Consider the following 17331-nt stretch of genomic DNA (forward strand, 5'->3'; position numbering starts at 1 on the left):
TTCTTTAATTTGGGACATGTTTCTTTGTCTCCTCATTTTGGCTGCTTCCCTGTGATTGTTTCTGTGTATTAGGCAGAGTTGCTATGCCTCCTAGGCTTCGTAGGGTGGCCTATTGTTGTAGGTGTCCTGTAGGATCCAGTGGCACAGTCTCCCGGATCACCCCAGCTGGGCCCTCGAGGTGTACCCCTAGTGTGGACTGTATGCCCTTCGGTTGTAATTGAGTCTTGATTGTTGTTGGCACATCAATGGGAGGGATTAACTCAGACTGATCAGCTGCAAGGACTGGCTGTGCCCACTGACCAGATCAGCTGTGCAGGGCCCACCACACAGAGCAGGACTTACTTCGGCAGGGCTCTGAGCCCCACTGAGTCCACTCATTGAGTGTGTCACTTGTGGAGGTTTTTGGGTGGTGGTGCTTCAACATGGACTGAAGTTGTCCACTGGGTGTGCTGGCTCTCAGGCAAGGTCAGCCACTGCCTGTGTTCTATCCAGGGCCACTAGGCATAAGCTACAAAGCGATCTGCAGGTGGCTGCTTCTTGTGCTGAGCTTGGAGGTGTCCAGGCAAAGCCAAGCTGTGAACCAAGGCTGGCTGCTCCTAGTGCCAGGCCTGGGGCCACTAAACGAGAGGCATGGGGCTCCCTGTGGCCAGATGCTGCTTGTTTGAGAGAATTTAGGAAAATCTGAAGCAGGAGCCAAGACAGGCCAATCCTATGGTAAAGCCACTGGAAGCAGCTGGGTTGGGCCTGAAAGTGGGTGGGGCGGGGCCTCAGGGAGTCAGCAGAGCGGGGCTACCAGTGTGAGCCAGGTTGCTGGGGTCCCAGATATGGGGGCTGTCTGCCGCCCCAGGGAAGGGCTCACCAAAGGAACAAAGGCCTCTGACAGCACGTCTGTCCCGGAGAAAGCCGCCTCTCCAGCCCTCATCCCGAGGCCAAACAGTTAAGTTCTTCCCCCTATGTCTCTGGTGCCCCTCAAGCTGCCTCCCTTCCAAGCTCAGAAGGAGCAAGTCTGAGTATGTCCGTGCGCGGGTCCTTTAAGGAGCTGCCTGGGGCTCCAGCCCCTCAGCCTCCCTGAGCCTCAGTTCCCGCTGGTTTTCCAGCCAGAAGTGATGGGGATTCTCTTCCTGGCACTGGGACCCTGAGCGGGGCACCTGGTGTGGGTCAGGGACCCCTCAGTCCTCAAGAAGGATCTTCCCAGCCGAGGTGTCCCCCTGATTTTATCTGCCACACGTGGGTGTGGCCCAGCCCGTCCCCTGCAGTCTGGTGCGGCTGCTGCTTTACTGTCATAGCCATGGGACTGCCCTTCCGCGGTGTCAGGCGGTTCTGAAGGGAGGAGGTTCTGTAGTTCAGTTGTCATTTTGATGTGGTTGTGGGAGGAGGCGATACCGTGTTTACCTACCCGCCATCCTGACTGGAAGCTCCTATTTTGACTTTTTATTATAAAATTTTTCAAACATAAGAAAAGTACCAACAATAACCAATGTAGCCAATACTTAGAGATCATAATTATGAACATTGTAGCATTTTTTATGTTGCTAAAGTATTTTAAGTTCAATTAAAGGTATCATATGTTACCTGTCAATACTTTAGTATGAAAAATAAACATTTTCCTACATAACCAAAATACCACCATCACACCTAACAAAACATAGTTCCCCATCATCATTTTCTCAACCGTCCCATATATTTATAAAAATGGGTTTGTTGAAGCCAGGGTTCAGTCAGGGGCTGCACATTGGATTCTTATGTCTCTAAGTGTCGTTCAGGCTTGGATACTGCTGTCCCGGCCACCAGCACCCTATCTTTTTCATGCTACTGATTTACTGAAGAGACTCCACCAGTTTTCCTATAGAACACCCACCTTCTTGATTTGTCCCTTCCTCCTCATGTTGTATTTGATTTATTTTAACTAGTCAAGTTTTTATATTTGATGATTCAAATGTCAGTGAAGGTTGCTAATAGGAATTTACAGTTGGAAATATATGGTCTTTATTGATTGCTAGCTACAGTATAAAGTTACCATCACTGATTAAAGTTTATAAAAGTTAAAATGTCCACGTTTGAAAGATAGTCCTGGGTCATATAACTGAAAAAGCCATCTACAACTCTATACATGGGACAAAACAAATTCTCTATTGAGCAGTAGAAAGGGGTAAGAGAAGACCAAAAATCTCCATTATTCTCATTCCCCAAAGGCAACTGTTATTATAGTTTAATGTATATGCTTCAAAATTTTTCTCTGAATAGTTAAGCAAAAATTTATCACATATACAGGGTGTGGCAAAAGTAGATTTACAGTTGTTTGTATGGAAAATAATACAATAAATAATAAAAATAACACAAGAATAAACTCTGTATACAACTGTACACCTACTTTCGTCCCACCCTGTACACTATAAATATATAATTAAATAAATATATAATTACTTACATACTAAAAACACTAAGCAGGTGCTTAATTAAGTAGAAATATATTACATTGATCCCAAGGGTTCTTAGAGACACACTGATAATGCCCTGCGCTGCGTTTGCGAATGTCCTTTCAGCCCTGGTGCTAGTGATGATGGTTTAGGATCGCCCCCCAGGCCGCTGGGGTTCCCTCTGCACGGCCCCCTCGGATCTCGGTTCTCTCCCGCTGGAGAGCCCGGGGTTCTGCTGCACCTGGTAAGGTGTTCCGTCACCCTGGTCCGCCGCGTGCGGCCTCCTGTCCCGAACCCCTGCTCCTGCTGCGCCTCGGCCGCAGCGTCTGTCTGTCTGTCCCTGCGTGTCAGTCAGGCCCGCTCAGAGACGCTACTAGCTCTTTCTCTGCTCGGCTTCGCTCATCCCTGAGGTTCCCGGGCTGGTTCCGTCTGGGACCCACAGCTCTGCCCAGAGGTGCCCACATGTCAGCAGACCTCTCCCGCTCGGCCCTTTGTCATCTGCCTGAGTGGTTACTCACACCGAGAGCTCATTCAGCCTGTTCTGGGGTCTAGAGTCATTTCTGACACGAATTTATTGAATGAATTTACCTTGGAATTTCTTCAAGCCAGCCTTTTTTATTAGATGCATAATATACAGCAGTGTGGCTATAGCATCATTTATTTAACTAGTCCCTTAGTGGATATTTAGACGACTTCTAGGAGTTTCTGTTCATTTGTTGTTGTTGTTTTTTTTGCCATTTCAACAAATGCTGTGAGAAATATCCCTGTAGCTGATTCTTTTCATTTTGCAAATTCCTCGAAGTGGAATTAGTGCACCAGAAGCAGGTGCACATTGAAAAAATATTACCAGTTTGCCCCACAAGAAATCATACCTACCTATATTCCTACCAATAGTGTTATGGCATATATATTTTGCTGTATCCTGGCCAACACTGAGTATTGTGAAACCTAATAATTATTGACAATCTAATGAATACAAATAGTTTTGGTTCGACATTTTAAAAATTGCCAGTGTACTTCTAACTTTGGTTACAAGTAACAGAAAGTCAACAGAAACTGGATTTAACTTAAAATATAAAGTTAATTTTGTTGTTAATCCTCACCATAAGCTATTATTCCATTAATTTTCAGAGACAGTGGAAGGGAGGGAGGGAGGGAGGAGGGCAGAGAGAAAGAGAAACATTGATGTGAGAAAGACACATGGATTGGTTTCCTCCTGCAGATGCCCCAGCCAGAACCCGGATCAAACCTGCCAGGTTTGTGCCCTTGACTGGGAATCAAACCCGAGACCCTTTGGTGTGTGGGCTGAGCCACACTGGCCAGGGCACAATATAAAGTTTGTGTTGGTCTGTGTAACGGAGAGGTCTGGGTGGGTCACTTGAGGAACACTGGGTCCCAGGACGCTCCAGGACCACACGCTGCTGCATCTCTGGTCCTTGCTGGCTTCATGCTCACGCAGGCGTCCTGCGACCTTAGGGATGCCTCCGCAGCCGAGAGAGAGAGAGGGGGAGAGAGAGAGAGAGAGAGAGAGAGAGAGGGAGGCTTCTCTCCCCGGGTTTCAGCTTCATGGGAATAACCGGAACCATTCCCGTGTCTACCAATGTCGCAGCCGTATGGCCAGAACCAGCTGACCGACAGTTCTGGACCACATGCCACCCAGGGGTGAGGTGAGGAGTCAGCCCACCTGAAGGGACCAGACAGACCGCGTCTGGGGAGGAGGAGTTCGTGCAGGAAGGAGTAATGTACGCTGAACAGAGGAGCTAGATACCCATTACGTTGTCTGAGCTCGTGCTGTTTTTCCTGCAAATATTGGAAATTTGCATCTGTTAATTGCCTATTCTTATTTGCTCATGTGTTTAATTCATGTTGTTCATTAGTTTCTTATTGATTTGTAAAAGATTGTTTTTAAGAAAACTAGCCCTTTATTATACGTGCTATAAATATTTTTACCTTGTTATTTCTTTTGTTCTTTTTCATTAATTTATTTTTGTTACAGATGTTTCTCCTTTTTTGTCTTTTGATTATTTTAGACAAAATTTTTAAATAAGGAAATTTAAAATATTCATAAGGAAATTTAAAATATTATACATATAATTAGATCAGTAAGTCTTCATTCATTCGGCCTTATGCACCTACAGAGAGCCACGTACTGTCTCAGGCGTGGAGATTATGGAGGTGAATAAAACATTGGACATTCCCTTGAAGGCAAGTGGACTGGGTAAAAACGTTGCAGACTTGCCTAACTATTGCCAGATGGTGCCGTGTAGGCCTTCACAGATGAAATTTGAGCTGCTTCCGGAAGAAGGAGCTGAAATTCCCTGGTCAGATACAAAGGGAGGCAGGGAATTGGCTTGAGCACCATCTGTAAGGACGAGTTCTATAGCGTCATAGCTGGGAATTTTAAGAATGATGATATGTAGCTCATGACTGAGAAAAACAAAACAGGCAGGAATCCTGGAAGCCTGTTCTAAAGCTTCCCAAGGCCTTGCTTCTTATAATGAAAGGTAACAAAATAACTTCAACGTGTTAGCAGCTCAGCTGTGTTAAGAGTATTGAGATAACTAAAAGCAATACTTAGAAGCCAAACACATCAATCAGCTGCACGAGTCAAGCTGTATGGAGCACAAAGCTTGTTCTGTAGAGGCCATAATGTTACATTGTAACATTCGACTAACTTTATACTGAAAATCGGTTTTTGCAAGCTATGTGAACTCGATAGCAGTTTTACAAGTGGAATTAAAATAATAAAGTGTAGAGGTAGAAATTTTATTTTTTAATTTTTGCATTGTTATTGGCATTATTTTTTGTGATCTGTTACAGTGTCAACTTATAGCACATAAACTCATAAGGACAAATTAATAATAAATCTAGTAGCGAGGTCTAAACTTTCAGTTAAACCTTTTCATACAGAAACACCTAGACATATAGAGGTGACGGTGTCTAGATGCCTCCTTTGTGAGTGGAAAGGAGACTGGATTTTGCCACAGTGATTGTGATAAAAATGGAAAGGGTTGCAAAATAAATTTATAAATTTCATTAAGTGCAGTTTTACTTTTTTACAAGAATGCTTACCTTATTTGTTTTCTAAATTAAAATAGTATTGACATTGCATTATTTGCAATTTTAGGATAACAAACTTACAACTTTATAAATTTGTACATAGGTAAATAGGTAGGCATAGGTAGGTCGATGATTGATTGATAGATACATAAATCTGTTTGGATTCTATAAGAAATAGGTCATCTGTGATGAAATTCTCATTCCCCAAACAGACATTTTAAAGCAGTGTTCCTTGGAATGATTTATTGCTTCTTGATTACTAGAAGCAAAATAAGAACAAAATAATAAGTACAAGCCACATCATTTACATTTTGTTTCATAAAATTTGTTTCTAAATGCACTAGATAAAAATTCGAAATGAGAAATGTATTTTAAGTTACAAATGAAGGCATGTGCAGACTGGATTCTACAGAGGAGTGTTGTGTAAGACACTCCAACAGGAGGCTTTGATGAGACTTCAGGAAAATGAAAAGTATAAATATTTATTCCATCCCTTTGCAGTAGTTGAAGAGAAGGCTGGAAAAGATTACAGAAGGACCACGTTCCTTTTGCAAGAACGTCTCATGAGGTCTGCAGAACCAACAGTGTCAGATAAGGTCGAGCCTTCAGCACGCAGACACGCTGCGCCTCTGAAAACTTTATTAGCATATTCAAGACAGAAGACAGCGTTGACCGCGTTCAATGCTTTGAAAAATATACTTTAACATTGAGCTAGAAAAGCACACATCTGCACACCTCGGAAAGTATAAGATATGCAGGCCATTTTAAATAAAAAAAACATACTATTTCTGTTACTACATTATAACAGAACTCACATTTATTTCTCTGTAGTAATTACCTTTTTACCAAAAAAGTAATGCTGTATTTGTTCAAAATATTATTAATAGTTTATGTGACATTTAATGAAATTACATTGCGTTTTTGCATCTGAATAAAAAGATTTGAGGCATACCAGTGAGATTTAACACAATGAAGTTTGATCCTTAGAACATTTAAAAAATATATATATATATAACAACGTTTTTACAAAGTAAAGTATTAAATTGTTTAGTCTTAAGTCATAATTAAGTTGAAAAATGAAAATAATTTACAGATAATTTTAATACTCAGGATAAAAACCCTTGCAAATAAGCATTTATTATGGAAATTCTAAGAGATTTTAACAGCTGACAACATTGTGTTGTTTGGATTATTCCCCAAGGACCAAAAGAAAAAAGCTTACAAGCAATTTATAAATGAATATTTCTCTCTTGTGTAACGTTATACGTTCCATTGAGACACTAATTTTCTACTACTTCTCTTGTTAAAATTAAGCCTTGGGGGGAATTTCATAATTAACTGGTAATATTAAATTTCGAAATAAAGAAGTTACACATTATACTTAGTATTCATCCTTTGTTTTCTCTATAAACGTTTATTTTTAGACTATGCAACCTGAAATAAAATAATGCAGCTATCAGGTAACATGAGAGTGGACTCCCTATCCCCAAATCAGACAAAAACTTAAGCCAGGCAGTTTGCTGTTTGCAATCATGAGGACACTGTGCTAGAAATTCTTCCTGATTAGGTGTGCTAAGAAACTGGAGACAATGATCTAATAACAACGTGCTCTGTTGAAAGAAAAGTATGTATTGTTCCCTGAGAACTACCCTGAGCGTGTGACCCACTGTGAGGATCGCGGCCGTGGTGGGCGGAGCGGCCGCACGTTCAGGGGACTCCGTGGCCTGACCCGGGAATCTGCATTGTCTGGGCTCCTTCTTCAGCCCTCGCGGTGCAGTTAGCCTCCTGGAGAAGATCCGTGCTGCCTCCGTGAAGCCGAACCGGGTTGACGTTCCCACGAGGCTTCTAGGTGGGCGACAGCCTTGCACCCCTGCGTGGCGGGAGACCGGTTCTCCCCGGGGTTCCCCGCCGTCGAGCGGACGCCCTGCGGTTTGCAGCGGGGAAAGAACATGAAGAGACTGGCTTTGCCCTTTCCGGTTTAAACCGCTTCCCCTCGGCTGACCCGGTTTCGTGGCACCTGGTGAAATCGGGAAACCTTGGTGCACGCACAACCTGCCACGGCGTTTATATCGCGTGTGATGATCTGTAGTTACTTTCAAATCGAACTTGGTGCAAATACGGGGTAAAGTCACTTACTGCTGCCCCCGGCCAGCCGGCTCTGCAGGTCGGGTGGTGTCGTGGTGTCCGAGGCGGCTGTTAACAGAGGTCTTCTCTCCGCACAGCCCATCGGCGCCCTGAACCCCAAGAGGGCCGTGTTCTACGCCGAGCGCTACGAGACGTGGGACGACGAGCAGAGCCCGCCCTTCCACTACAACATGCACTACTCCACGGCCACGTCCACCCTGGCCTGGCTCGTCCGCATCGTGAGTATCCGCGTGGGTTCTGCCAGCCGTGCGCCCCGCGGTGGCCGCGGAGGGAAAGTCAGATGCCCTGGTGGTTTCAAGATCAGAGACCAGCGCAACGGGGGGTTGCAAACCCTAGCCACCCCCGGTCCGCGCGTCCTATGAGCTGTCTGCTGGCCGGGCCGGCGGGAAGGTGCCTGGGCCCCGGGCCGGCGGGAAGGTGCCTGGGCCGGGGCGGCGGGAAGGTGCCTGGGCCGGGCCGGCGGGAAGGTGCCTGGGCCCCGGGCCGGCGGGAAGGTGCCTGGGCCGGGGCGGCGGGAAGGTGCCTGGGCCCGGGCCGGCGGGAAGGTGCCTGGGTCCGGGCCGGGGGGAAGGTGCCTGGGCCGGGCGGCGGGAAGGGCCGGTGCATCTTCTACAGCCGCTCCCTTCCTCGCCGGTCGCCGCAGGTGGACACTCTCCCCGGCCCTCGGCCTTCCCTCCTGGGCAGTATATTTATAAACAGCTTCCAGATAGTTTGGTGACTTCTTTGTATTCCTTTCTCTTTCTTCTAAGGTATAAAGCTATTGCAGTCTCTTTGCTCTAATTAATTAGTGGCTCCCGTTCAGCGGTGCCTCCCATGTGTCCCCCTCCCTGCCTAGGAAGTGGCCGTGCCGGGAGCAGTGGCCAGGGCCTGCCCTGGCTGGTCACCTCCCCTACGGCCGAGCCTGCTGCGTTCCGGTCATCAGTCGTGGGGCTGGAGCTTTGTGCCCCTTACTGATGTCGCTGGAGCCCTGAACCCCGCCGCTTACTTTCTCCTTCCTGAGTCTTCCCTCTCGTGGCTCCTCTGACAGTGTCTTCTGGTCCCTCTGCCCACCCTCAGCTTTTTCTCTCAGTGTTTCTGCTCCCCTGGACGTGTGCACGAGCTCTGCCTGGCCCGCGCCACGCGAGTACAAGCTAAGGACCTCCCGCTTCGGTGTGTGTGGCAGGCACCTCGCTGCGCCCGGCCTGTATGCAGCACGTATGTCTTTGCACACCCCATGGGGTGCTTCTGCCAGGACTCTCTCAGTCCCGCAGACACCGTCTCGGAGAGGGACTGCTCTCCCTTGCCAACCTGCTGTGGCTCCTGCTGCATTTCCTGCCCAAGTCAACGTCGTGCTCGCTCACCGGCCGGTGGGCATGTGCCTGTTTCCCATCCCCTCCCATCCAGTCAGGTGTATCCGTTCTGCCAACGCAACATCTCCATAATCTGCCTGCTTCCCTGCTGACTCGGGCATTTCCTTAGTCCAGGTCCCCATCAGTTCTCATCTAGATTATTGCAAAACTCTGGACCAGTCTCTCCGCCTGGAGTCCTGCCTTTTCCAGTCTAGTCCCGTTGAGCAACAGAGGAGTATTCTAGAAAGCTAAATCCACTCTCTAAACCAAGACAATCAGTCTCCTTCTCTCCTTACCCAAATCTCCGTCAGACCACTTTGCGGGGGGCTGATCTGCTTAGAAGCCATGCGGAGGCCCACGCACGAAGCCTCTCCTGCCGCAGAGGTGCTGTCTGCCCTGGGCCCGGGGCAGCGGAGGTGGGGTCCCCCTCCAGCTGCTCACGCGTTCTCCACGCGTAGAGGAGACACTGAACTTACTACAGCTGCCTCGTATGACTGTTTTAGTAACTTGTAAGTCACTGATAAGTGATATACTGCAAACAGTCTCTGTTATAAAAAAGTTTGGTCCTGGCTGGTTTGGCTCGGGTTAGAGTGTCGGCCCGCGAACCAATGAGTCTCGGGTTCAATTCCGGTCCAGGGCACGTACCCTGGTTGCAGTTCGGTCCCCGTTCCTGCTTGAGGTCGTGCAGGAGGCAGCTGGTAGATGAGTCTCTCTCACATCGATGTTTCTCTCTCTCTCCCTCCCTCCCACTCAATCTGAAGATAAATAGAAAAAAAAGTCCTCGGGTGAGGACTTAAAAACAAAAGAAGTTGGTCAGAATAATTGAACACTAATTTTATATTTTTCATAATCCTAAACCAGCATAAGAAGTTTAAGAAGTGTAGGTTGACTAGTCCATAAGAAAACAAATCCAAATCTTATTTTAAAAAATAAACTGTAATGATAAGCTAGAGGAAAATATAACACTTTCTTTTATAGATCAAAGTTGCTTGTCTAATTTGTTTTAAACAAATTCAGTTTAATTATGTGATCTTGGGGCCTTTTTTTGCAAAAATGTTTCAGAGCTAGTTGTTTAAGAGTTATTTTTAACTCTAGCACTTCTAAAGTATAAGAAGTTCTATTTATTTTCTCTTACTTTGGGGGCAATATTAGACATATATAAGTACCTTTTTACCACCATAAACCAAGCAGAACAGAACACCTTTAGTTTATGGACTGTATAATTCATCAGTACTTCCCAGGCACAGGGAAATAAAGAACAGTCACAGAAGAGCCGGGTTCTCTGACTTGCAGACACCGAGTTGTGGCTTCCAGCCTGCGTTCCGCCACAGGTGGCGCTGAGCCTGGAAGCAGGAAGTGTGCCCGTCCCGCCCAGGAGAGGGACCCTTCACGGTGGACACGGATACACCCGCGGCTCATGCGGGCTCGCAGGCAGGCAGCCAGGGAAACAGGATGGTGGCAGTTAGATCCTCTGACCACCGAACGGTCAGCTCGTAAGCCAGACTCAGTCCCGTGGCGGGAAATGACGTATCAGCTGTAAATGTCGTAACAAAGTATCGGCAGAGGAGGTGGGGAAAACCTAGAGAAAACGTGTCAGAAGGTGCAGCTCTGTTTGCCGCTAGGATCCCCTCTGGGAGGCAGGAGAAAACACACCGGCTTCAGGAGGCGGGAGGCGGAGATCTTCGGCAGCACAGCCCACCTGGCACCATCGAGGGGTGCTCCCGGAGCTCGGGGGCCTCCCGGAACTGCTGGAGAAACCTTTTCAGAAAGCAGGCGAGCCAGAGATCTCCAACCCGAGAGGCTTTTCCACATCACATCATGTCCCACCGAGGACAGTCATCGCTGTAGTGAGCCACCACCATGGGGGACTGAGACACCTCTCTTCAGTATTTGGGGATTGAAAAAAAAATCAGGAACTATTTCTGAAAAAACATCAAGGGGGGTGTTATGAGAATACATATATCATATTTATGATACATATGTCATATATGACAGTATTTTGAAATCTGTAAAGCAATACTTAATGGTTTTGTGTAATCAAATTAGTCTGAAGTCAGATTTATAAGACTTTTTAAGTAGGAGCCCATAAAAGTACTTACTTTCAACAGCTTGATTTCAGTTTATACCCTTCTATTCCTGATAAGCTAAACATTTTCTCAAATAATAAATTGTAATTTAACCTAATAGAATACAAATTTGAATTTATGCGAGGGTATGGCGGAAATGCTATCTATACACGTGCACATCTTGCACACGCCTCATAGTGCTACCCGTGTGGTGCTAAGAACAGAAGTGTAATGCAAGCCACTATGTGATTTAAAATGTCTAGTAGCCACATTTAAGAATAAAAAGAAACAGGTGAAATTAATATTAACAAATACATTTTGTTAGCCCAATATACTTAAAGTGTTATTTCAATATTTATTTATTTAAATATCTTTCAAATATCTATAGCTATATTTTTCAAAAAAACTACACACCCACATGAATTCACTAATGATGCAAAGCTTACACCCCCCCAAACTGACAGATAAAAACACACACGTTCTCTAAGCACAAAATTTATGGTCACAAATAACTTTTTGCTGAAAGACAAAATATCAATAAATAATCACAATGGGAATTTAGTTATTTAATGCAACTACTAATCTAATGTCACCAGTAAAACCTGAATAGTTGTATCTCAAAACCGGGGTTATATTGAGTGGACATGCATCAATAGCCTTTAGAATGTCACATTATACCAGAAAAGGTCATTAAATACAAAATTTCCCTTGATTTTTGGTGGTTTTCAAATTTCATGGCACAGCTTACAAAAAAAGCTATAAAATCAGATTTTAAGTATTTTCAGTAAAATGGTAAAAAATTGAATAAGCCTTTAAGTGTTAATATTGAGCTGAAGATTTAAATCCTCACCCTGCCCCAATCCGTCAAAAATGACAGATAATTATTTACAATGACTAGATAGGCTTTAGTTACAATGTTTTAATATTTACCAATAAAAAATTATTGATGAGATGTTTTACTTTTTTGGCTGTCTTCGAAATCCAGAATTTTTTTTTTATATTTATTGCACATCCAGATATGTAAATAAAGATATAAATAGCTGAATCCCAAGTGCTCAGGAGCTATGTGTGGCCAGTGGCTACTGCAGCAGATATAACAGATCAATAGGGTTGCTTTCGTGGGGAATCATTTAGCCAGAGCATCCTGTGTTGTGCTATTACAAATGGAAGTACCATGGTCTAATAGCTTAGTAAGTGTTTAACCTAATGTCCCAGGGAACTGTGATTTCCTCACTCCCATCCCAGTAGGAGTTTATGAAGCAGAACACGTGCTAAAATCCATGTCTCTAGAAATTTGTTCCTAAAAACAAAATACAAGTTAAAGTGTCTGCCCTTTACCTTTCAAAAGCAGTTTAAACCCAAAGTCATTATTAGTTTTACTCAATATATTTAGTATGACAATGATAATAATTATTTTAAATTTGTGAATTAACTACATACCACATGACTTTAAATTAAAAATATTATTTCAGACAAACTACCAGTGAAGTCACTTGTCTAAATTTACGACTGTGAACAGACTCCTTTTCTTGCTAGCTGCCATCAGACAAATGATGAATAAACTGTTTTAGCAGAGTTTGGAGTTTCTCAGATATTGACCAGTATTAAAGGACACATTTTATTTAGAAAGTTTTTACTTTATAGCTTACCCTGAACATATAACATAGAGAGAGAAGTAATTGAATTTTACTTTCTGACCTTTACACCCCCTGATAACCAGTGCACCTTCTAAATGCAGTATATTCAACGCACCTATTCAAAATTCATTTGTCAAACATTTAATTACATAGATTTTGCAATGAGATTTAATTTATAAAGCAGTTGTCTAAAATTTGGGACTTTATAAATTATGGGTTGCTTTGAAAGCTTACCCAAGAGTCTGTTTAAATCATAATATATTTTTTTAAATATATTTTTGCTGTGAAGAAAATAATAGAAACACTTTTGCAAGTGTTGTAATTAAAAACAAAAACAAAAAATGCTGCTGAATTAAATACCATTGTCGTGTTTATCCTGAATGCTGATGTTTAAGGACCACGCCTATTTACTTGGAGAAAGACTAGGAATTCTTCATCAAGAGCATGGTGAACAGTAGTTACATAGGTGAATTAATAGAGACCTAGAGATCCTAAAATACTTTTGGGTTCTTTCAAAAGCAGTTGGAGAAAATAAACTTCTGAAGTTAAAGCACAGGGGAAATGATGGTTCCTTTATACTCAGAATGTGATCTTGAACTTTATCAGACATAAAACAGGGGTCATTGTACCTACTCTTGAGGAGAACCGTGAGAACTCAGTTAGCTGGAATTAATACAGTGCCGAGCACAGAAAGGTGCTCAGTACTCTTACTTAGTTCCCTCCTTTTAGTATTTCTTCTGTTTCATACCAATTTAAAATAGACATCTTTTCTTCGGTACAGTTCTATCCCAACACTACCTATTACCCATGGATGGATTTTGTTGGAAGTAAGATGAAGAGTCGGTAAAGATGTACGCGGAGAGAGGGACTCCACAGAGTCTCACGAGGTGATGGAGCCGAGCTCACGTAGCCAGAAGAATAAGCCAGTGGGCTCACGCAAGAGGGGCAGGTCAGAGGAGGGCTCGGGAGGGACGCGTTAGGCTGTAGCCACTGGGAGTCAGCAAAGCTTGTTAGTGTCTTTGCAGGGGACTGAGGGTTATGACAGTTCAGTGGGACAGGCACTTCCCAGTGCAAGACGGCTGAATTTCATTTCCTAGAAATGAAAGGTTTGGAAGGTGTGAAGTGACCTTCAGGTAGATGTAATTAGGGGAAGGAAGTCTGCCATCAGCCACTGAAATTACAGGACCTAAACCTCAACTTTTTAAAGCCCCACAAGGGCCAGTATTTTAATTTCTGAAATTTCTGTTCAATATTTATTCATTCGTACATTTTATTTCCCGAGCCAAAGCTTCCCTGGAGCAATAGCAGAACCTCTGATGTGGTGATCTGCATAGAGAAAATAGTTCAGTCGGCGTGCGTTAGGTGGAGAAGAAAAGTTCCTTAAGCTGTAATGTAGCATTTGACCCTCTGTGTCAGTCACACAAAAGAGAAAGGCCTTGCCCGGTGTCAGGAAGGTGACAGGGAAATACGCGGAAAAGGGTAATCTCCATGGTAACAGAGCTTGAAAATCAATCCTCACTTATAAACAAATAGGTTATCAATTTCTATCAGTTCTCTCCCAGCGAAGCAGCTGCAGGCCTTCGGGAATAGTGGGGATTATATGTCCGTGATGTCGTCTGTGACCCGAAGACAGTTGTTAATCAATCTTTCTAAAAGCCACTTGCAACAATGCATCGTGGAATTCTGTAGTATTTTCTGCTTTTAGGTGCCACTAGATTCATAAACTTCATGTCCAGGAAAAAAAAAAAAAAAAACTTCTTCAACTTCTGGTTTCTTTTCACTGTGCCCGTCTGTGCGGTTCTTAGCAGGTCTCCGAAGGGGCGAAACCAGGAGGGACCGTGTGGGCGGAGTGGAGACCGCGTGTAGTGCGTGGGGATGAGAAGTCAGGCTCCACGGTGTGAACGGGTTCGCTCAGAGCTCCTGAAGGGGTGAAAACCCACTGAGAGAAGTCTGATCCCTCTGGACTAATCTCACTATTCAAAGAAGGAAAACATTAAAGTCGGCATCCTAGAATAATGAAGACATGGATTCTGAACATACCACATTTTGGTCGAGCCAGCGGTTAGGAACTAGCAAGAAAAACGATCTTATTTTTACCCAGCCATGCCCCATACATGATCTTGTACGTGTAGGCATGTTCAACAAACATTTATTGAACACTGACGGTGACCAAGCTCTGTGCTGGGATCTGAGGGTTCCAAGCTGAGGGAGGAAGACTGAGCCTGGAAGGGTTGTCTGGGGAACGGGCCGTCGGGGCCGGGCCCAGCTGTGGGCCGGGCACAGGCATGAGGCTGGCGCTCATTGTATAACTCTGTGACGGGTAAGATACTTCAGGCTTTCTCAGTATTATTTCATCTTCTGTAATTCCCATAATTACCCCCAAGGTGTTGTCATTCCACATAAGCACGAGGAAAGGACAGAGATGCTTACTACAACTACTACAGGTCAAGTACCTGGTCTAAGAGAGGTAATTGGATCCACCAAGATTCAAACTGAGATTTGCCACCTTCCATTTGATCTACCACTGGATCTGTATACCCTCACTTTAATTTAATTTAGTGCTAAGACAGACTGCATTAACTACTTTATAGTTAATAGCGAGTTAAAACACTAGGAAGCAAATGAATTAGTGAAAGGCATCTCATTTTTTTTTTCCTAACTTAATTTTCTTGATATCTATCTGTCTCTCATATCACTTAAAATCTTAACCAGCAATATGGACTTCTTGGATGCATATCTGATTTTCAGGGGGATCAATAATCCCCCTACCTTTGTGTTCTTCTATCTGTCATTCTTCATCTTTTCTCTTTCAGGATACCTTTCTGTCATCCCACAGTGCACAGGAAATGTTGGTGATACATTACACACTTATCAGATTGGTGACATCTCGCCACGCTAAATTATAGGAAGAAGCTGAGCACGATGAATATTTGTAGCTGTTACCAGGCAGCCGGACTTACATGGCTGGTGGCAAAAGGGGACTTGAAAGGAGCAAAGTCATGTTTTATGGATACAGAAGAATGAAGAGATTATATATTAAAGAAAAAACTGAATATTTAGGAAAGATTTCTTAGCGTCATTGAACCTAGAAGTGACACATCATTCATCCTAGATTTGAGTGAAGAATTGACCCATGAAAAAGGAAATATATATTTACCTTTCTTATACTTATACTTAACTAAGAAATCCTTAATAAGAATGAAAGCTTTTTAATTCTTTTAAATTTGGAAGCAAATTTAATGACGTCAGCAATAATGTCTCTCTCCCAATACAACCACGAAAAATCACTAATATTAAATGCATTAGGACCTTGTGATAAAGTTATTTGTTGGTTTCAGCTGTGGGAACACGCTGTGGGTGACAGACACTGTCGTCGTAGGGAATAGTCACAGAAAACTTGAAGGACAAGTCAGGTAGTTTATATTTCTCCTAAGAGCTCTGACGGCTCTGGGAGGACGGCGAGCAGGGATTCGTGTCTTGAAATGTCGCCAGGCCGTAATGCGGCACAAGGACTGTAGTCAGCTTTGATGAGGAGTCCACATGGACGTTCCCTACCTAATTCCGTATCGCCCTAGCAGGCATCAGAGGGATTGTCTCTCTCTTTTCCTTTATGTGTGTATATATATGTTTTTATTGATTTTTTTAGACAGAGGAAGGGGGAGAGAGAGAAAGAGAAACATTCATGTCAGAGAGAAACATCAATCAGCTGCCTCCTGCACGCCCCCTACTGGGGACCAAACCTGCAACCCGGGCGTGTGCCCTGACCAGGAATCGAACTGGGACCTCTCAGTCTATGGGGCTACACTCCATCCACTGAGCCACACCAGCCAGGCTCAGAGTGATTTTCTTATTGCAGCTACTACGTGTGGCCTTAGCTATGAGAAAGAAAATCTGAGTTGTGAATGGACAATAGTGCAAAACAATTCACAGAATCACACAGCACTGTAACTCCATCATTTCCTAGATCAGAAGGCCCAAGAAGCAAATGACCTGCTGAGGCTGCAGAGAGGTGACTGACTAGTCAGGCCCAAAGAGCACCTCCTGACTCCTCGTGGGGGCATCCTTCCGGGTCCCCGCACTGTTTCCACCTCAAGGGGGTGTCAGAGAAAGTCATATTTGCCCTGGCCAGTCCAGTGTGGGGTAGTGGTTGGATCGTTGGCCCATGACTTGAAGAGTTGTGGGTTTGATGCTTGGTCAAGGGCACGCACCTGGGTTGCAGGCTTGATCCCTGGCCCTAGTCGGGGCGTGTACGGGAGGCAACCAATCAATGCGTGTCTCTCATGTCCGTGTCCCCCCCCCCCCACCCACACACACTCTCTCCCTTCCACTCTCTCTAGAAAATTAATGGAAAAAATATCCTTGGCTCAGGATTAACAACAACAACAAAAGAAAGTCATATTTTACAAAGGACTGGGGGCAGCTGTGTTCAGAGGAGTTAAATTTTTCTTTTTCTGTGATTTTGCTTAGGAACCTTTCACAACCTTCTCCCTCAATGCAAACGATGGAAAATTTGACCATCCGGATCGGACCTTCTCATCCGTTGCAAGGTCTTGGAGAACTAGCCAGAGAGATACTTCGGATGTAAAGGTAGGCCCTTTTACATGTTGGTATTGATTTAATTCATACATATGCTGAGTCCTGGCGGGTAGCCCAGGTGGTTGGAACACCGTCCCGGGCA

General features: G+C 44.3%; 1 protein-coding gene across 3 annotated transcripts in view; it reads left to right on the plus strand.

Annotated features, from left to right (window-relative positions):
* The window catches only part of NBEA (neurobeachin), a 763707-nt gene that overhangs the window by 672713 nt on the left and 73663 nt on the right, over positions 1 to 17331 (plus strand). For all 3 annotated transcript variants that reach the window (XM_036249654.1, XM_036249655.1, XM_036249653.1), the window contains 2 exons: positions 7700 to 7840; positions 17121 to 17240. In XM_036249654.1, the coding sequence (XP_036105547.1) occupies positions 7700 to 7840; positions 17121 to 17240 (261 nt within the window). The remainder of the gene's footprint in view (positions 1 to 7699; positions 7841 to 17120; positions 17241 to 17331) is intronic.

Source organism: Molossus molossus, unplaced genomic scaffold (genome assembly GCF_014108415.1).
Source record: "Molossus molossus isolate mMolMol1 unplaced genomic scaffold, mMolMol1.p scaffold_m16_p_9, whole genome shotgun sequence".
Classification (NCBI taxonomy): domain Eukaryota; kingdom Metazoa; phylum Chordata; class Mammalia; order Chiroptera; family Molossidae; genus Molossus; species Molossus molossus.